Raw genomic sequence first — 22,309 nt, 5'->3', positions numbered from 1 at the left:
CCCTCCCAAGTAAAATGGGGGGAAAACCAAATCAAACTGCATTTCTGTTTTTAATAGGTGAGATGCCACAACACAGAGTGAACACTTCTCTAGTGTGTACCACTTATATTTATGCCTTTTTAAAGATGTTATAGCTGTGTATGCAAGTTGGAAAGATGGGTAATACTTCTCTCCATAGGGAAATGCCACAAAATTTATGGCAGTCTTTTTGAAGATCACAAGATGAGAGAGACAACCCCTTCTCCTTCTTCCACTCCCTCAAACTATTGTGTTAGATATTAATGTGTCTTCACCCAGACTTGCATGTTTGTAGCTCAGCTGGCACTGGTTTCTATGTATGGCTGAGCTATTCCTCCTTTAACTTGACTAAAACAAGAGTCTTCTGTTGTTTATCCCAGACCAGGCAATACAAATGTGTTCAGGCCTCCTGTATGTCTTGTACAGCATCCCCACTGCTGCCACAGTGGTTCATTGCAGATCCTTTCACCTCACTGGCTTGATGAGGCTGCCTGTTTAATTGGAGGAGTCCTTTTAAGATTAAGAACTTGCTGTGTGAACCCTGGAGGTCATAACTTGCTGGCTAGATTTTTCAAATTAGCTGTATAAATCACAGAATCATCACATCCCAGGATATTTGGGGTTAGGAGGGATACCTGGGGATGATCTGGTGCCTCCCACAGGCAGGTGTCCAGCTGGGGCTGGGATGTCCCCAGACAGGGACACTCCAGGCCCTCCCTGGGCAGCTGTCCCAGGGCTCTGCTGTCCCTCCATGGACACAAGTTCTCCCTCCTGCTGCCCTGCACCTCGCTGCCCTTTCTTTGATGGCCCCTGCTGCTGCTGCTGGCACTGGCAGCACCGAGCAGAGCCCGGCCATGCTCTGGCAGCCCTGGAGATGTTTGGGTGCATTGATGCCATCCCTGGCAGCGTTCCCTTCTCCAGCCTGCCCAGCCCAGAGGTGCTGCAGAGTCCTTCTCAACATTGTGGCCCTCTGGAAATAATTACCATGTAGATTATTCTACATATTCCTCCATTCTCTGCATGACAAAATTATTATCTCCCTTTAAACTGGAGGACTGTGAGGTATTAGCTATGCTTATTAAAGATGCATTCAGGTTTACTGGGGCAAAGCCTCAGTGAAGTTTTTTGTGCAGTTGAAATAACTCATGCTTTCCTTGTGTCTCAGTTCAGACTTGGATCTCTGAAGCTGCAGGAAGTCCCAAACCCAGCAGAGGTGATCAAGGACCTCATTGGTTACTGCCTGGACAGCCTGGGGAAGCTGCAGGCCAAAACTGAGCATCTGCAGAGGGAAAATGAAAGGCTTTTCAGCAACTGGAGCGACGCGGAGAAGAGGTGGGTTCCCAGGTGGATTCACAGGTGACACCTGAGAAGCTCAGCAGCAGTGGACAGAAACTTTTATTCATTTGAGACATGTTTTGAGCTCAGTTAACCACAGCCCATGTGGTTGTGATAAAGATGCAACTGATACTAAAAATTTGCAATTAAAGGTGGTTTTAGTTTGTGAGTTAGGAAAAAGCCCTAAACACCTCAAAATCTGTGTAATTAGCTTCACTTTCTTTAGGAAGCCTTTTCATTAATATTATTTCCTATGATTCTTAGGACTGGCAGTGTAAATTATTTACATTTTTGAGTGGGGAATAAATTATTCTTTCTTTCATCAGTTTTCTTTGTTGAAGAAGGTTAAATTGAAAGATAAGTGCAGTATTATAGGAAAAGTACCATTATTTTTCAAGAGAATTTTGTAATTGCTGTTGCATTTACAATCTGAGTTGTCTATCATTCTGTAGTGAAATAATCTGTGCTTGTTTCAGTAAGCATAGAACTCTTTGAGAGAGATTTATCTTGCTTTTCTGTAGCTTTACCTGAAAAAACACACAATCTAGGAAGATTGATGAAAGAATGCAGCTAATTTGCGTTAATTTACCTTGAAAAAGAGAGCCAACTTTTTGGGAGGAGTTAGTTTTGTTTCCCTCTCATTAAAATGAGTAACAGTTTCTCCTGACAGTCTGCCTGACAAGCAAAGGGCCTCCCTAAGTAGTGTTTTACTGCTTAACAGTGTAATTGAACAATAGTGTATTGTATAACCCGTGTTCTGTACTGCATTACACGCTGATGTGTAAGAGGCATTAGTGGTTGTATCAATTTCCATGGTGGGGTGGCACTTTTACAGAGTAACCCCAAAGAAAAGGAGGAAAAAGGAAAAAAAAAAATCAGAGTTGCGTGACTTTGTTCTCAGTGCAAGCTGGTGGATTTCTTTAGCATGTTTATAGTTTTGAGTAGATGAAAAATGGTTTTTCAGAATATACACTGAAGGTTTTATGGTCACCAGTCTTTGGCCATGTCTGTTAAATGCAGAATAAAAATAATTCAGAAACCATTTTCATTCAAGAAGCATTGGGCTTTTTGGTTTGGTTTTTGGGGAATTTTGGGGATTTTTGTTTTGTTTTGTTTTGTTTGGGAGATTTTTTGGGTTTTTAAAATTTTTTTTTAATTTATTAATTTTTTTTTGTTTTTTGTTTGTTTGTTTGTTTGTTTTCTTTTGTTTTTAAATTTTTGGTGTGGTGGTTTTTTTTTAAATTCTTTTTGCCGCAGCCCAGTTCTACCCTGCTGCCTCCCTTTGCTTTTTCTGCTCCAAACGCTGCGAGTTGCCCCGAGCTGAACAAAGCTGTGCCTGTCTTTGTTCAGGAGGCAGGAATTCAGGATTTACATCCTGCACCACTCACGGTGCTGAGTGCTGGAACATCAAATACAGAGCACGTGGTGTGCAGAATTGCAGCCAGGGCACACCAGCCCCACAGCCCCTGCAGATCCCTCTGCTCACAGCCTCTCTCCTCAGGACTTGATTAGAATTAAAACATAGCAGGCAGGTTTCTGAGCTGCTTTTGAGCCCCTCAGTCATGGGGCAGTGGGTGGAATTATTCAATAATCCCATTTCCATCTCCTTGTTTGAATTCTGTTGACCACCACGGAGGTTTTGGTGAGCAAGTGGCTGCCTGGGCTTGGGTGTGTGTCTGTGTGTGCACACCTCAGGGATGCATGTATTAAAATATCAGAGCACAAAAGCTGTTTTCTTTATTTCTTATAGAAAATTCAAGGCCAATAGCTGTTTTCTTTATTTCTTATAGAAAATTCAAGAGCAATTATTTTCAGGCCAGGTTGGACACTGGGGCTTGGAGCACCCTGGAAAGTTGTCCCTGCCATGGCAGGGGTGGCACTGGCTGGGCTTTAAGGCCCCTCCAACCCAAACCATTCTGTGATTCCATGATAATGGAGGTGGCAAATTTTGAGTAATAATAACCTGTAGCAAAATAATTCCTTGAACAATAAAAATCCAATTTCTGGTTTGGGCACGGGGTATGTATCTTGGTTTTGGATGTCCAAAATTTGAGAGACAAGGCAAATTCAAAATAGCTGTCATTTGATGTTGTGGTCATCTGCAGTGACAGTATATTTAAACCACAAGCAGATTATAAAAATGCAAGCTAGGTGCTTTGGGCTTGAAACTGAGTCTTCAGCATTTAGCTCATCAACATTCCATACCATTGCCAATGCTGGGGGAAGGGTGAATCTGAAATGCAAGGGAGCAGTGCCGTGGGATCCAGGAATTATTTTAGAGCACTGGGAACAGGGATGAATACCAGAGATGCTGAATTATTTCCTTCATAGTGTTGGATTGTGAAGGTTGCCACCAACAATTAAAGAAAAGCCATTAAGTTTCATAGCTCACGTTCGCCTCTGTAGAGCATGTGTGATTGCTCTGTGTTGGGTCAGCACCTGAAATCTTGGTTTTTATAATTAATTTCTCAGTTTATGGTTTGTCATAGTCCCTAACAGTGGCTGGTTTCAGTGGGCTGTGCAGGATTTTTGATGCCTGTCACCTTGGGTGCATTTTGGCACATGGAAAAGCATTGCAGAGGGACCTGAGGATGCACAGACTGGGAGGCACCACTCCAATAATTAACCCCCATTTGGGTTCATCGTGCTGGGAGCTGTCTGTGAGATGAGCAGCTCCTCCATTTGGCCTGGGGAGATGGTGTTTGAGAGGCACAGGGCACACTCAGGCAGCACCACGTGAGGAGTGGCAATTAAAGTTTGTGTTTGCAGCCACTGAGGTATTGGAATAAACCCCAGCCAGCTCTGCTCTGCGCTCAGGTGGTGAGTGCCTCAGTGAATCCAGAAGGGTCCACAGAGCCACCCCACCTGCACAATTACTGCATCTCTGTCCCCAACACCATTGCCTTTTACTAGTCTCTGCTAAATTATCAGATATGCCACATAATAGTGTATTTTAAAGGCTCATAAGCTTCAAGTACAGCATTCATGTGATGCTTTTCTGATATTCATTGTTCTGCAAAATTAATGCCATTCTGTGTCTAGAGAATGTATTTGGATGTGGACAGCTTTGAATAATGGGAAAAAAAATTAAAAAAGGTGTTCATGTAAATGAAAACAATCATATAAGATTAACTGATGGCATACTACTAATTGGTTGTGCCCAAAGGGAAAAGTTAATATTCTGATTCTAATATTCAAGATGCTAATTTTTTTCTCCAGAGACTGAAGAAATTGGCTAGTCTTGCAGTTGGTTTCTCCACTGTACTACTCACAGTCCAGGCAGCATCAGCTTCACTTCACTGGGAGTTTCCATTTATGTGGGCCTTCATCAGGGGATATCTTTGCAGCACTCAAGGACTGCAGTTATAACTGAAGTTATCTCAAATGGCACTTTTTTTGGCCAAGTCAGCCACATTTCTCAATATTTGGACCAGCTTCAACTGCTCCGCCACAAACCAGTGCCTTGTCAAAGTAAAAGCAGAGAGCAACCACTTTCCCTGGTTTATGTGTGGGAGAGGGGATTATCCTACAGGATTTGATACAGACAAGATTAGCATATTTTAGACAAAATCCCTTTTCTCCCCATTTTTATGTATACAGAAATAATTAGTATCAAGCATGTCCAGGCTCTTCTGGGCGCTGCATTAGAGTTTATGGCTCTTTGTGAATTGTCTATTTATTTCCCACTAAACAGTTAACTTCCCTTTTGTAGGTGGGAAGTCTCCTGATAGTTGATTAGTACCTATGATCTTTCATTTAGGAATTATTGAACTGATCTGTATGGTAATGATGTTCTGCGATTTGCATTTAAATTAGATGAATTATTTATCAACTATCAAGCATATCCCTAAAGCATTGAACAGTAGGCTTAATGCTTCATGAGATTTCACACATTTCACCACAACATAAAAATTGTGAGATTTCTTTTTTGCTATTGTCTTGCTTCCTACATCATATATGGTTTTGATCTGTGAACAAAATAATTAGTATTCATGTAGAAAGTCTGTTGAAATATCTTGTCTTATAAATTAATATTTTTAAAGTCTGTTGCATGTCTGGGTTTAATAGCACAATAAGCATTCTAAACTTTTTTACAGCCTTGCACATGCTGGTGAAAAATATGGTTTTAACTTATGACTATTTACTATACTTACCATGATCAGTAAAATTATCAAGATGCTTATTTGCTTCTTGTGTATACAGCTAACAAAATGTTTGTGGTTCAACCCAAGGACTGAAAGTTTATGAAATACAATAATTAAATACAGAATTACATTTGCCACAAATCACTTGATTTGTTGTGTTCAGGTTTACTTGTATTCCAGTTTTGCTTATGAGACTTCATACACCATATTCTTAATTTAATACTCCCATTGTGCTTCCTTTTATTGACATTCATCTACCCACATAGATCAATACTAAAATTTTTTAAAAACCTGAAGTATCTTTTCATCTGAAGATATTAAGAGCTTCTAGGCATTTTTAGATTTTGAAATTTTATTTTCCTCTTCAAATATATTTCACACCAATGTGTAGTCCAGATTTGAAACCTGTCAAGGTGAATCATATATGTTTATAATCTCATTATGTGATTCAGCATTGAAAATAAAGAACATTTGCCTGTTTAAATTTTAGTTGTCTCGGGTGGAGGTGTGCAAGAACCTACCAAAAAAAAAAGGCATAAAAAGAAAGATTCACATCTGGGAACTTTTCCCTTTGGGAAGCAGAGTTCATTGCACTTCTCTGTGGAAAAACAACAACAAAAAAGCTTATTCTGGCCTGTTTCAGACACAAGGGTCTGGACCAGTGGTGCGTGGCTTGGAGTGGGGATTCCTGGCTGGCCTCAGGACAGAATTGTCTTCTAGGAAACAGAGGAATTGGTGTAACAGTTAATTTTGTGCTGCAGGTTGGAAAAATGCGTGGAAGCCAAAGAGGAGCTGGAGGCAGACCTTTACAGCAGGTTTGTTTTGGTGCTGAATGAAAAGAAGGCAAAGATAAGAAACTTGCAGAAGCTGTTGAGTGAAGCTAAAGAATCCGCAGTGGATGCCAAGTGTGCAAGGTATTTCATTTCCCTGGGTTTCTTGGTGTGGTGCACATTGGAGTTTAGCTTAGCTCAGTTTCCATCTCCCTGGCCCTGACAGTGAGTGACAGTTCTTCCTGGCCGAGTGCTGGGTTATCCAAACCAATCCTGGAAGTCAGGGAAGAGGAGGATTCTTTCTGGCATCCCTGCAAGCAGCAGCAGATTGCTGTGGGTGCTGTAGCCAAGAAGTGAGTGTTTGATGGATCTGTCCTGCTTTCTGCTGGGCTGCAATTGATTTTCCAACAAGACCATGTCCCTGCCCTTTCCACAGGTGGTGATTTCATACATAATCTCCCTGAATCATTTAATTCTTTTGAGAGACAAAAATATCTTAATTTCTTTGCCTTTCTTTTGATGTTTTTAGGGATAGTATAGCTACTACTCAGGTGGTTGTAAAGAGAGAAAACAACTATGATGCCAGCACTGATGAGGAAAGTGAAAATCCAGCACGGGCCTCGTTGCCATCAGGTAAGACAGAAAGCATTGTCTTTGGGTTATATCACAGACAGGCTTCGTGTGAATAAACCTTATGGAAGGGAAAATACTACCTGACAGATTGCTCTGTGACAAGCCAGCCAGCAAGCCTTAAAAATACCTCTCCTGGAGCAGAGTACAATACTGGCATTTTCAAATTAGAGAGGGGAGGTTTAAAAGCATGTTGCACGAGTGAAGGCACTGTCATTTCTTGCAAAGTGACAAATTACACACTTTGCAGAGCTAATGACAGTCTAACAGTATCTGAACCATCAACAATTCCATTTTAAATTCTAGGAATCATGATGTGTGTGCCGTGATTGATAAAGTGTAAAAGGTAGCTCCTGACAGCTTCAATAGTGTTTAAAAAGGGGAAAGAGGGGAGGTTTAACAGCTATAAAAAGAGCTGTGTGCATAAATGGAATGAAAGTGTATTTATAGCGGAATCCACTTTAATTTGTCAGAGAATTTTTGGCCTTGTGAAGATGCTCATGAAACTTAATCTGATGAATTTTTCCAGGACTAGAGCCTTGTAAAGTGTGTGGGATGCAGTGATGGCCCATTATACAGTACAAAATATTTAACTGTGAATCAGAATTTCGGCATGTTTGTGATAAACTAGTGGGAATACCCGGGGCAAATGCTATCAAAGTTTCAAAAATGCATTGATAGTTGTAGTATGGTTTATATATATGTATAGATATATACACATATGTGTATAAAAATAGACACATAAACTTCCCTTCAGGTCTGCAAAGGTTGCTATGGGTTCTCTCACTGGAGCTTTTTATTTCCACCACAGGTAAAGGTAATCCAGACACCAATGTTTTCCTGTAAAACAGCAATTTTCTGTGCACATTGGGAACTGGAAGTGGTCAGGACCCTGGTGCCAGTGGCCAGCAGCTTGGTCACTCATGTGGGTCTGCTTGCAGAGGAATTTCTGACTTTATATAAAGTAGGCAGAGCTTCAGACAAGTGGAGGAAATTGTGATCCCAGAAAGAAATAATTTAATGCTGCACTGTCTCTCCAGAAGTCTTTCCTGTCAGGTGGTGATTGTTCAGTTCAGGTAACGTGATGAGAATTTTGTTTTGTGAAAAGGCAAGAAGTGGAAGGTGTGGAATCTTCTTCTAAATTCAGTAGGGCCGAACTAGCTCAGTGAGAGTTTTGAGACAGAGATATGTATTTAATAATGAAAACAACACCTACAGCCCTGCTCAGGCACTTGTGAGGGACTGGACTGGAAAATACACCAGCTGTGTTTTTATTTTAGGTGCAAACAAAAAAAATGTACTTTCTTTTGTCTTTGAGGGATGCAGTCCTCAGGGTTTTGGTCCTGACTGGAAGAGTTCAGATGCAAAATTTGCAGATAACATGAAAAGACCATAAAGTTAATGCTCTGGGTAACACAGTTGAGTTTTTCAAGGCAGTGGCACTGCTGAGCCCTCACAGTGAATATCCCTGAAGTCAGTTGCTGCTCCTCCTGTGTGCACAGCTTTCTCTCTCAGTGAACAGTGGCAAAGCACAGCTGGGTGCTGAGTATCTGAAGTCTGTCCTAGAATTTTCACACTCAAAAAAGAGGCAGACCATGTCTTTATGGAGAAAATAGTGATTCAGGGATGAGTGGAATGAGTGGATAATGAAAATCAAAGCTACATGAAGCATCAAGGACTGTAAGACATAAAAGATAAGACGGATAATATTTGGGGGTTTTTTTCTGTTTATCTTAGTTTTCCTATATTCTAGTTTATCATTGTATTTCTTTCCCTTTTGGACTTGAAATGTCACTGCAGGAGTCAATGAGAATTAGAAGATCATTGAGGTAGTTTTAGTAGATAGTGGTGAAACCCACAATCAAGAGAGAAGATCATAATTAAAAAACTTCTTTGAAGGAAAGTGAAGGCAGGTGTGTGTATGCACACATAGATGCCCAGTAAAAGTGCATTTGTATATGTGCATGTCTAAATAATTCACTATTAATTGAAAAAGCAGCAGTGCTCAGCAGGTGAATGGGTTTGTGTTGGGAGGGGAAAACTTTTGGTGGTTCCATCACAAGATAATTCTGTTCTAGCAGCTCATGGGGATGTTACACAGAGGCTATGAAATCCAGACAAAATAATTTTCAACATCATCATCATTTGCAAAGTCAGCAAAAAAAAACCAACCAGGATTTGTTGAACTACAGAGTTTAAAACTCTTGTCTGAAGGTTTTTCTTAATCACCAATAATTGTTCTTCTCCCTGATTTTTGGGGCATTCAAATGCCAGGGTATTTCAGTGGATATGGAGGAAAAACCTGCTGATGTTTATTAATAGAAAATTGAATGACTTATTTAGTTATCAGTCTGGTGTTGATCTGATGGAAATATTGTAACAACATCCAATGAAGAAAAATATTAAAATTAGTAAGAATGATTAATTGCAGTCTTTGTAAAGGGGCAGAATCTGGAGCCTAAAAGTTTACCTAAAATTTTTCTCTTTTTTTGGCATTTCCAGTGCTATTTGTATGTTTGATTTATGGTTTGCTTTCTCACAACAATTTCTGCTTCCTAGCTTAAAGCAAAGATTAACTGAAACATGGTAGTTTTTGTCCTGCCTACACACTGATGTAGTTAATGCTTTATATTGTAAAGGGAGAAATTAAAATTGAATTAGTAAGTATTTTAAAGCACTCAGAAAAACAGCTGATGAGAATTAAACCCCTTAGAAATAGTACAATGTTTATAAATAATAATGCATATATAAATAATACTGTGTGTGATTCTACACAAGAGCTTTGCCTGCCATGCCATGAGCATGGAGGGAATTTATTTGAAATCTTGTTTAGGGCTGTGAATGTGAGGATGAGAAAGGCACAGAGCTCCAGTTCTCACTGCAGTTTAATAAATTCTGAAGCAGCAGCTACAGATGATGTGTCAGGTCCTGGAAATGCCTGTGAGCTCCTGCTTGAGAGAGAAATGAGGAGATGAAGGAAATCCTGCTGTTGTTCCTCATGGATGGAGTGTCAGGAATGTTTCTTGGGAGCAGGACAGGGTTGGTTTTGCTTTGGCTTGTTGAGGTTTTGCTCCAGGGTTGGTGAGATTCTCAGAGTTATCAAACTCAGGTGTAGTTGTTGTTTTCTTTGCTGGTGCTTCAGCAAAGTTCCCCCATCTGGAGCAGAGCTGGAAATATCTCAGAAGGTGTGGAGTGGGGTAAGGCTGTGGTTCCGTTTGTGAGCTGGTGCCAACTGGACACAATTGTTCCTTAAGGGGGAAAAACCAAACCACAAACCCCAGAAATCACCAGCCTGTGTTCCTCTTAGCCCACAGGAGTGAGTGGGTGACTCAGCATGATGCCACCACACTCTGATGCAAGATGTTTCTGTCGTTTTAGGATACAGAAACACTTATTCTGGTTAAGGACAACCCAGTTGTTACGGGTTCCTCTTTCTCCCCCTCTGAATTGTACTGGTTTTGTTTACTGAGCTCTTCCTCCTGAAAATGGATCAGGCATCCTGAAATGACAATATCAGTCTGATAAATAATAATTTGATATCATGGTGGGAAATAATGGCTTTGTCCTGCAAATCAACTCCTTTTAATAACTGAAAAATGTTAGGAGGCTTTTAAAACATGAGCAAGGATGGGATAAATGTTCCCCCTCTCTGCTGCCTTCTTGGAAGCCTGAAAGGGAGATGGAGGGTAACAGTTACTCTTCACAGTGCCTGGAAAATGACCAGAAAAGAGAATATTATTCCTCCTCCCAGGTATTTGACAAAACTGCAGGGAAAGATTTAATTATTGCAATCTATTGTAGCTACGAACACAGCAGGTGGGATGTAAGCAATGGAAGAAATTGTTTAGTGATTTCTTGTTGTTATTTTCATTTATAAATGCTATTATATGTGTCTGCCTCTGGACAGAACAAGGCTGCTGTGCACCAATTTACAGTCAGCTTGCATCCCATTTTATTTTCTCTTGTCCCTGGCTTCCTTAGTTATATTTCACAATATAATTGGTAGAAGTTACCTCTCCTTAGGGTAAGGAGGGATGTCATGATCTGCCCTGTTGGATCAAATAAAATTTTATGATCTGTGTTTCTTGCCGAGTTGTGTGGAAATATTCCACATTTCCCCAGACATCCAGTGCCCACACTTTTCTGCATGTTTGATGATGAGGACAGGTTCAGAATTGGTTGTACTAAAATCTCTGCAGAGCCCACAGTAAATAAGAGCAAGCACCTTGCCATCTCCCACTGCCTCGCCATGCAAATGTTCTCACTCCCTCCATTCAAGCTCCTGCCTTGGGGATTGTGTGTTATGCCCTCAGGACTTTGTGGCACTTTAAATTTAATTAGCTCTCCTGTGTAGTCCAATCCACTGATGGCTCAGTGCTGCTGGTTAATAAGCTTTGATCAAAGTTAGTAATAATAAAAATAGCCTGTTGTAACAGCACCCGGCTGTGCTGTGCAGTTAAAGTTCCATCTGTGAAGGCTTCTCTTTAAAAGTCTGTTTTTTAGGAGTTTTAGTAGTTAGCCATCTTAATTTACCTCGGGTTTAAATTATTTCTCTTTTTGTCAGGCTGTAATTGAAAATGGTTCATCCTGAGGAATAATCTAATTTCCCTTTCCCTTAAAGCTGTAGATTCCTTTTCTTTTCTTCTCCCTGAAACTTGATACTGATTTTTTCCCCCACAACCTGATGGTTTTGTGCCTCTGAAATACTTGTGGTGGCCAAACTGGTTTCCCTCTGTGTTACACCAGGTGTCATGGTCAAAATGCATTTACAGTAAAAGTATCAAGATGTTTCATGCCCCTTTAAAAATCCTGGTGTGAGTGTTACACTAAGAGGGATTTACAACATATTACCTTGACATTTTTCTATGAAAATCATCAAAAATACTTTTATTTCTGCATATTCTCTACACACCTTCTTTCTGTTCCTGCTTCAGCATTTAAAGTTGAATGTGATTTCCAAAAATGAGTCATTATTCAATGAAATTCTGTAATTGACAGAGTCAGATTTATGCTTTGTTGAGGCTTTTGAAAGTTAGATGATTGATCAAAAAAATTAGAGCAGCAAATGATCACACTGCACAGTTAGGTGCAAGAACACTGATTAATGTAAAATTTAAAAATGTTTGTTGTATTATCCACATACTACTACATGTTACACATGAAAGAACTTTTATTCCTTCGTGAGTTGTAAAATGTTTTCAAGTGCTATTTAATTTCTGCATAAATCATCAAATAACTGCCTTTAATATATTTACGTTAAATTGTAAGAGCCTTATTTTGGAATAATTTTCAGACCAAGCTGCTGATTACAAGCTTGATGCACATCCATGAATCCAGTGTTATTTTTTCTCTTCTCCTCAAATGAAAAACCAGGTTAATTTCAACAGTTCAGCAATGCGCACTTTGAACAGAAGTGGAATTATTTCATTTTTGGGGGGAGGGGGTTAATATGGTCATGCAAAGGAGAATAAGTGACATAAAGTTCTTAAGTAAATAAGTCAAAATTAAATCCATTAATGAAGCAGTGCCTGATCTCCCTCCCTGAATAATGGAATAATTTCCCAAGCCTATTTTGACACCTGTTGGTAGAGAATTTAACTCCCCAGGTGTGAAACTGCAACTTCAGTGGTGCTGGAGCTGTGCCCTGCTCTGCCTCGTCCTCCTCCAGTGCCCAGCTGAAGAGCCACTGCTTATCAGGTGAGCAGGAAACTCCTGCCAGGGGCAATCCCCATTCCAGCTTCTGTTTCTGCTTTAATCCACAGTCCCTGCATTTGTTTAGCACCCAGGGTAATGGTCCTTTTGGGATCTGCTGCAATTAAAGGACCTGGCAGGGATTATTTTTATTACTTCAAATTATTCTTCAATACTTGTATTATGGACCACAGCAGTGACTGAATTCAGTGCACAGTGAAATGCAAGCCTGCCCAGGAAACCTCTGTCACACAATTTCATTTTGAACTTTATCCTCCCACTGTCCCAGGCTGCTCCAAGCCTTGTCCAGCCTGGCCTTGGACATTTCCAGAGATCCAGGGGCAGCCACAGCTTCTCTGGGAATTCCATCCCAGCCCCTCCCCACCTTCACAATTCCTTCCCAATTTCCCATCTGACCCTGCCCTCTGCCAGTTGTAATTCAGACAGGAAGAAACAGCATCAAAAATATTTAGGCATATTTCACGATATACTGAAAACCAGATAATTGACATGCAGAAAACTCAGTGCATTTGCATTCAGTTTTTGAGAACGCATCTGTACTTCAGAAGAGCTGACATTTGGTTTAGCACTATTGGGGGATCCTTTCAGCAAGGAGAAGTATTGATTCTTGAGGAAGAAAGGTTCCTGAAAGGGTGGTGATCCTCATTGCTGGGATAAAAACCCTTATTTTCATCTGGGGAATGGGCTGCCTATCAGTGCCAGCCAGCAAAGCCTGGATGCTGCAGGTGCTGTCTCACCAGGGAGCAGCACATCCCAGCAGAGTTTGCTGTCACCTGTGGCTGTTCCAAGTTCTGTAACAGCTCCTCTGATGCAGAGTTGAGTGTTTTGCAGGCTGCCTTCTCAAACTGCACATTTCCTGTGTGTTTTGGGTGGGGAGTCAGGCAGTGGGCAGTTCCCCAGTGCTGGGTGCACACACCAGTTTATTTTTTATTTGGGCTGTGGGGCCATTTGCTCTGGCCACCTGTGCAACACTCACTGCCATAATTATCCTAATGACTTCCCAGCTGCATTACAGTGTCTCATCCCAGCAAACAGCCTGTGATGATTAAAAGCTGGGTTGCTCAAGATTGCTCTAAGCCCTGTGGTTGTTCCCTTGATTTATTGCTTTTCCAGGTTAAAGCACACATCCCTGTTTTTAACTGGAAGTTTTCTCAGCCAGGCTGCACCTTGTGAGTCTGGTGGGTCTTGGCTGGATTTGAGAGTTGGTTTCCCTATTTGGCTCTTTATTGTGTCTTTAAGCCCACTGGAAACTTGATAGGAAACAGATTTTACACCTAAGGAAATGTCAGAGTCATCACACTATCTAAAACAGGAATGGAAAAAAAGTTTTATTTTAGTGCTTTAAAACACCTCTGAGTAAGAAGAAGGAAATCTCATTGCTTCATCTAAAAATCATGAATGTAATACTCCTGTAAACATTTTTTTTAACTTATTCCCTCCTCTTCTTCTCTACTGTCCTGCTTATTTTACTGGATATTTTTGTTATTTATGTCCATCTCAGGTAAAAGTTAGTCTCCTAAAGTGACCTTCCTACCTTAAGCTTTTATTTTTAAGGTGGCACATAGATCAACCTAAAAGACACTGAGAGTGAGGTGATAAAATTGCAGTAGAAAAATTTGCTTTACTCAGTGGAAATCATACATGACGGCACTAAACTGATACACAAATTCCACATAAATCACTTGGCATGTTGCCATACTTCCTGGAAAGCAGGTTTTTGATTTTTGGGGTTTTTTTTTGTTGTTTTTTTTTTCTTTTGTCAGTCATTGTATTGAAAGGCTGAGAAGTTCCTTTCCATCTTTAGCATGAAAGGCTCTTCTCAAGGACCCTTTTCCTCAATATCCATGACGCTGCACACATCACGTGCACAGCTTTAATGCAGAATATTAGAAATTTGTGAAACTTGGAAGGGGGAAAATGGCTTCAAAGGGGAAAAATGGCTTCAAAATAATCAAGGCACAACAGGCAAATGCCATCAGTAGTTATTATTCCAGATTTTGTCGTGCGTTTTGCTGCATTCTGCTCGGTTTTGAAGCTTCACCTGAACCTGCTGGTTTATGTACAGCAGGCCAGGTGACCTCATAAAGGAGCTCTCAGTTACACACCCTGTGTCCAAGCAGGTCAAACACCAAACTGCACACTCTAAAAGAGAATTTTCTCATGTGGGAACTGATGGAGGGGAGATGTTTTCACATCTGGAGCTGTCAGCAGCATCTTATTAGCTTCTTTTATTTTTTTTTTTTTTACTTACTATATAAATTAAAAGTAATAAAGGAAATAATGCCAAAGAAAAGTATTGAAAACTCTGAGTTTTGTTTGTTTTTTTTTTAATTAGGTGCAGAGAGAACCCAGTATAGATAAAACAGAGAAAGTGTGCATTTCCTCTCGCATAGAAATACCTGATTTATTTACCTTTGTTTTTCTTTTTAATATCTGATGTGTTTTTACTCTGTTAGGACACACAAAACACGACACATGCTAACCTTCCAGGGAGAGTAAAATCCACGAGGTTCACAGCTTTACATTTATATTTAGAAAAACAGGTGCAAAACCCACTCTGGGTATCCTGAGTATGATGCCCCTATCTTAGAAACAAAACACCTAATTTTTGTTTTAAAAAGATAGATTTAAATAGAAAGAATCTCACAGATGGATTAATCTTCCTGCAGTTTTCATCTCCATTTCACAAGTCTTTATCTAGCTTTGCTCCTGCTCCTGTGAGTTAATAGGTGTGATTGTGATCACCTGGGACCCATCACACTGAAATCATTGGGCCCTCTTTTAAATTCTTCCCAAATTTAAACCCAGTAATTTGCTTTTCCAGAGAAGGTATCCTTGTAGTCAAGCTGCAAACGTCTTCTTCCCTTGTAGCTTATAAAAATGTCAGTAATAACTCATTTATAACTCATTAAAATTCTGTCGTGTGTAAAAAGGCACAATATCACTCTTGATGCAAACAGAAATTTGGATGCTCTGTGAGCAGTTCAGAACATACTGTTCTGGAAATCTGGATATCTAAACATAAATTAAAATGAGTGACCATCTTTAATTATCTTTTTTTCATAGAACATGGGGTAAAATTTGAACCTTTTTGTGTAGATATCAATTATGTCCAAATTCATCATAATTGAAATGAAACAAAAAAGTTACATTACCATACATTTGTATGTACCACTATTTTTAAATATACTGAGAATATAATAAGAACTAAAACTTGGCATTGATTCCATGATAGTTTTGCTTAGCCTCTCTTAAGTAGTAACTCCCTCAATCATTTGAAAGCCACAATCAAAATAAATTAATGTTCAGTGTTGATGTGCATGGCACAAAACCAGTTTCCTAGGCCTATGTGAAATGACTTCCAGGGCATTCCTTTGTTCAGTTTGAGAGCAGAGTTTTTGGAGTTTTTTTATTTAATAAGTATATGAAACTTCATCAACAAAAAAGTGAATAGGCAGCTCTTTGGTAACTGTGCTGACAGCTAAAAATCCCAGCTTTCAGGAGTGCCAAAGTAATTTTCATTATTTAATGGGTTAATCCATCAGTAGCTTGGAAAGAAATTGGATGTAACCAGTTCAGGCAAGACCAAAATCTTAATTTTTTTTTCTGTAATGAACCTGGTTGTTTCAGGTGGAGAAATAAACTCAGCTTGTAGGAGAACACCTTGGAGCAGGGTTTTGTCTCAGCTGAGACTGGGTCTTCCAGGTGTGCTCACCTGGCTGCAATGTTGTCCCAGCTTACACAGCCCCCAGATTTCCCTCTGCTGATCCTGCAACTGTCTCCAATTCCATACAGGAAAAGCAGGGTTTATTTGGGATTAGCCATACTGTGAGCTGTTGTCTCAGTCAGGAGAAAAACATCTCTTTAATCTGTAGCCAGGTGCTGGATTCTCACAAGGATATTCATTACCTGGGTTCCTGGGAGAGGAGGGTCAGGTCAGGAGTATCTGATTGCCAGCAATTTCCTTGAGACCTTTCCTGGTTAACCTGTCTGTAATCCCCAGGGGTTCTTCCAGGGGCTGATGTTGGCATTCTGGCACTCTCCATGGGTTTTTTGAATTTTGTCCCACCATCTTCACGTGGTGTGAATGTACTTCATCTGCTCCAAACTTCAAAGTCATAAAAAAAAAAAAAGAGCGAAATTATAAATATAAAATAAAGCTGTTGAATACTCCCTACTTGATTGTTTACTTCATTACACCTCAACAAATATTAACTACTCTAGTTAGGCATGAAATTTGGTCTACTTTGGGAACAGTATCATTAACTAAATGGCTCACTAGTATAGCTTGTTTCTCCTTCAGGAAGCATCAAAACACTTTGGGTGCAATCTTTGAATTCTAGCAAGACTTGGAGAATTTTGATGGAGGTGAAATTTTCTTTTGTTGTTTTTGGTGGGTTCGGGTTTGTTTGGTTGGTTTTTTTGTTGTTTTTGTTTTGTTTTTTTTTTTGTTTTGTTTTGTTTTGTTCTAGAGGTGAGGAGAAGAAAGCCAAAAGCAGTCCCTGCACTCCATGGAGCTGTCCTGTGGCCCAGGGGAGAGGGAAGGAATGTGTGATAGGATTTGGGACACATCTCAGTGAAAGGAGGCAGTGGCTTCTTGCGTCACTGATCAGTGTGTGAGTGAGGGGAATGAGGATGAAGCAGGTGCCAAAATGTGTGTGTTTATGTTGGAAACAGCACTCAGGGCATTACCTGACAGAGCCCCTAACATGTGCATGGGGTGCAATAAGCAACCTTGGGGAAATCTCCTGGAAATGCTGATTTTTCCAAAGCAGTTGCATGAATATCCCTTGTTAGGTAAGACACTTTGTGCTTGGTTACCAGTGACTCCTGTTTTCCATGTGTGGAAGACTCACAGAGTTTTTCATTGGGATTTGCAGGAACACCCCCCTTGGTGTGAGAAGCAAAAGATATATAGGATGTGCAAAATGACAAGGATATTTGGTACATAAGTAATTTTCTTGGCCAGTCTGTAAAAGTCCCACATAATCCATGAGATTCACACAGGGTTGTGTGTAGATCACACAGAGTGGTTTGTGTTGGAAGGGACCTTGAGGATGCCCCAGTGTCCAGCCTGGCCCTGGACACTGCCAGGGATCCAGGGGCAGCCCCAGCTGCTCTGGGCACCCTGTGCCAGGGCCTGCCCACCCTCACAGCACCCATGGTTTTCACCTGGCTGCTTTTATTGGTGTGAATTTCCTCATAGCACGTAACAAGCAGTTCATTTTTTGTTTAGTCCTCGTGCTGAACAGAGTCTTTCCTTAGATCAGAATCAGCTCCTCTCTGTTTGCTGTGAGACACTGCTTGCCATCAGCTTCCATCTGTGTCCAGAAGTGAATCCTCATCCTTACTCCAGCACTGCTCCTGGGCTCAATTACCCCTAAGAGCACTGGGCTCATTATCTGTCCTTCACAAAGTCTGTCCCCTGCTCAGCCCTGGCTCTACCCAGCGCTGTTTGCAGCCTGCCTGAAGACAGAGTTCCCTGATTCCCTCGCTTGACAACAACAAATCTGAGTCACAATTCCCAGCCGTGTGTCCAGGTGTGCTGAGCAAACCTCCCCACAGAACACTGCTGCCTGTTTGTGTGGCTGCTGCCTGCAAAACGAGCCTTTGTGCAGCAGGTTCAAAACATGTTGATGCTGCAGTGGAAGGTGCTTGTAAATTGCACCTGGTTTGATTTCAGTTCCGTTGAGCAAACAGGTCAATTCCAATATCATCACCTACGTTGACTGGTAAAGGAAAAGAAAATTTGGGGATTGATGTGAAATGCAGATGGACTTTTAGGTTACATGGATTTTCAATCATTTCACTATACTGTCATTCATTTTTGATGTGATGTGCTCTATTTTTACTTCACCTTGCTGTTTTTTCTGTCCCTCCCATGTCTAAAACTATCTCATTAAACAGTGAAATTTAGGAACATGTTCTGCCAAGTTTCTGTAACTTCTGAGGACATTAAGAAATCACTAACCAAGCACAAAATGCCATCAAGATGCAGAAGAAGTTTAAATACACCTCCTCTCTGCATACCCAGGAGGGATAAGCTCCTATTGTGCACTTAGCTTAACTTTTCATCAAAGTGGAAAACAGAGAACTATTTTCTTTCTGGAAATTGTAGTTTAAACTTCCCAGAAATGATTGAGTCTTATAGCTTTTAGGGAAATGTAAAAAGTGCTTCTGCCCACCAAGGACTTCATAAAGATTTTTGGCACTTGTGACATGAATGCATCTGTCTTTTCCTTGTGATCAGAAACGGAGGCAGGCTGTGAATGATGGAAATGTGATCTTCAATTCCCCACTTCCCTCTGCCTAAACTGATTTTTTTTTTTTTGAGAGAGAGAGAGAATGAAGGGTGTTGCACAGGTAGCCACCAGACTGAGCAGCTGCCCTCAATTATTGCAGGCTGATCACACCGACCACATCACACCAAGGGTAAAATCAGATTTCTGCCATGAGTCCCTACATCTTGGGAGCCTCCCCCATGAAGCAGGGCACGAATTAGAAGATTCCCAACAGAGGATTTTTGAGGGCTATGAGTGCTTTCAAGCAATCCTTACAATATTTGAATCATAGGATTGATGCCAGTAATTTCCAGAAAGCATCATCAGCAAGCTCAAAGCTGTGATTAGCCTTTGGTTTGTGAATTATGTCACTTTCTAGGCTACTGAGCTGCTTCCTGATGCTTTATTCTTTACTCGGTTGCAACACTTGGTTCAGGAGCTGCCAAATGAAAAAATCTACTCTCTTTCTAGGCATATGACCATCAAAAAGCTGTTTCAATAGCTGAGAACCTCCTGGTTAGCTGCACAGCACAGCTGAATTTTGATAATCTGAGGAAAAAATAGGCAGAAAATCACTGGAATCAGGCATCATTCTCACTGCACCCTGAGAGAAGGAGGGTCTTGTCCACCTCACAGAAACATGGAATTGCAGATTCATAGGTTCACTAAGATTGGGTGAAACATCACAGAACATTGAGTCACTGCCACATCCCTAAACACCACATCCACACATTTATTGAACACTTTCAAGGATCATTCCACCACTACCCCAGTCAGCCCATCCAGCATTTAAAAACCCTTTGTGTGGACAAATTATTCCTAATGCCCAAAGTAATCCACCCCTGGTGCAACCTGAGGCCACTTCCTCTTGTCCTGTCTCTTATCAGGGGGCAGAAGAGATCAACCCCCATGCTGGACCTTTGAGTTTTGGAGAGCCAAGGAGAGGAGATGGTTTATTTTGGATAAACTAAGGATGGAAGACATGCAGCCATCCCATTGTAGGCACCTTTATGTGCTCTGGAGGTGTTTTATGTGCAGGAAGAGGCCAACTGTGCCACTGAAGTGTCACAGACACTGGAGAGCTGCACAGAGTATCCAGATAAGCCAGCACTTTCAGGAGATACTTATATTTTATGGCTAAAAGACATTAAATAGTTTCCTAAAGCCCCAGCCCCATTAAGGATGTGTCTGTAGCCTACTGAGGAGAATGTTTACTGCATGAATGATGGAAAATTGCCTTAAAATAAAGCACTGGGGAGTTTCCTCTGTTGAGCTGGAGGGAAAGGAATGGGCACAGGAGAGGAGCCTTAGTGGGGCAAGAGGATACAATCCACAGTTCCTGTCTTCTGGTGGGAGAAAAGCTGTTAAATTCATGGTACAGATGAGGGACTTTGCAGCTCTAAGTTGGGAACAGTGTCTGTTTCACTCTGTGCTGCTCCATCCTTCTGCAGCAATGAGTAGTAGCAGTAAAGGACAAAACAAGATCCATTTTCATTTAATTTCTTTTCTTTATTTTTTGAAAAATGGGACAGGAAGAAGTGGTACTGCATTTTGGTGAGATTAAGCTATTTCCCACTTCATTCTCCTCACTGTGGCTTGCTGGAATTACTGCAGGAGAGATGTGACATTTATTAACAGCAGCCAGTGGCTCAGTCAGGGGTGACCCTTATCCATATAGCAGTGAATTAACCCTGCTGTGTATCCATGTCCTTTGTCTGGGGTAGGAAACTGGAAGGAAAAACAGCCACCAAATCCTTCCTTGCAGCAGCCTGGTGTCTCAGAGCTGAGCTTCTCCCAGTGGCCCAAGCTGCTGTCCCCATTCAGGACAACACTGACATTTTTAATTCACGTCTGCTTCTCAGAACAAATCATCCCCTTGTTGCTCATGGGCCTGAGGAACTTTAAAATCCTTGTCTGGCAGACAGGAGGTGGCTTTATTTTCCTTAGATATCCTTGGATAACTAGATCAACACAGTTCTTGTTATCAGCCGGAATAGTTGTTATTAGTGAAAACAGTGTTAGAGGAAATAACAGGTATTTTTGTAGCGAGGGTTCCTGAGGGTAAATGGTGAAGGCACAGAGCATTTTCCTTTTTTAAACCACCAAAACAAGAGGCTCTGATGTGTGAGCATGCAGGCTAGCAGCAGTCCAGGGGCCAGCAAGCTGCATGGGCTGGGAGCTCATCACAGATTTTGGGAATGTCCTCCCAAAACTGCCCTGGCCACGCAGCTCCCTTCAGCTTTTCCAAGGCTGGGAAAAGATTTGTTGTATCAAATAGAATTTCATATTCCAGGATACGTTTGGTGTGTTAGCAGTTTAAAAATGGATGTTTGAGTAGTGCTAGTGCTTTTTTCCTGCTGCTTCAGGGGGAAAAAAGCAGCAAAGGACCTAAAGCTCTTTCATGTAATTTAAAAGATTCATATAATAAAATTCATATAATAAAAAGAACAAAGCTGCTATGTGCAGGTTTTGTGGGAGAGGAATGGTCAAGAAGGATTCTAGGTGTTTCTCAGGTAATGATATTACTCAGCTGCCTTTTCAGGAAATACAATTTGAAGTGACTGCGTTCATGCCCAGCATGCAATTAGCCTTTTTCTTTGTTTTGTGCATTTCACCAGCAAGCTCTATCCCAGAATAATACTCTGAATTCTCAATTGGTGTAATTCATTATGGTTCCATTAACTTCCAGAGAGGCTGCTCTGGCTTATTCTGGCCCAAAGTGTTCAGTTCTGAACGTGCAATAAAAGTGTTACTCATCTGAGCAGCCGCTATTCACATCAGCACTCTGTGCCCAGTCCTGGAGGTTTTAATGTGTTTTTTGTTGGTCAACAAAGAGGGTGTTGTGTGCACGGGCAAAGATTAGATGTATCTTTCTCTGCTTTTGAGCTCTGCTCTGACGTGTTTCACTCCTCTGCACAGTGTTCTCCTCCACGAGGAGCCAGACCAGACTGGCCTTCCTGGGAGGCAGGGTGCCAAAATAACACCCAGTACCAGCAACCGTGGGACTGAGGGCAGCACTGTGGAGCCTTCCCAGCTCCAGCTGGAGCACACAAGGAAAATATTTTTTTGAATGTCTGATTTGGAACTCTATGTGATTTCTTTTTTTTTTTTCTCCCTCCCCCCCCTTTTTTTTTTTTCTGTTTAGATACACCAATATAATAATGATTAATCCATTCCGATAAAAGAAAATTGCAGGTTCTCAAACATCTTTTTAGACAGGTATTATGATGGTTAGAAACAATGTTAGGTAAAGGCAAAAATTCTAACTTTAAATAATATCAACATTGTTTTTTTCTAAGGATCAGGCTGTCAAACACAGCACTACTCAGGACAGCTGGAGTACTTCTAAGAGGGAAGCTTTCATTTGAGAAAATGTGATACCAAGAATCTCTGTTTTACATTTCTTTTTTTTTTTTTT

The 22,309-nt window shown here is 40.9% G+C and overlaps 1 protein-coding gene across 1 annotated transcript in view; it reads left to right on the top strand.

The window, feature by feature from the left end:
* The window catches only part of XRCC4 (X-ray repair cross complementing 4), a 128,795-nt gene that overhangs the window by 39,802 nt on the left and 66,684 nt on the right, over positions 1-22,309 (top strand). The window contains exons 3-5 of the mRNA XM_031061913.1: positions 1,184-1,350; positions 6,260-6,412; positions 6,798-6,901. Of these exons, the coding sequence (XP_030917773.1) occupies positions 1,184-1,350; positions 6,260-6,412; positions 6,798-6,901 (424 nt within the window). The remainder of the gene's footprint in view (positions 1-1,183; positions 1,351-6,259; positions 6,413-6,797; positions 6,902-22,309) is intronic.

Source organism: Geospiza fortis, unplaced genomic scaffold (genome assembly GCF_000277835.1).
Source record: "Geospiza fortis unplaced genomic scaffold, GeoFor_1.0 scaffold43, whole genome shotgun sequence".
Lineage (NCBI taxonomy): Eukaryota > Metazoa > Chordata > Aves > Passeriformes > Thraupidae > Geospiza > Geospiza fortis.
Note: the sequence above shows the minus strand (reverse complement) of the source record. Positions and strands in the feature narration are given on the sequence as shown.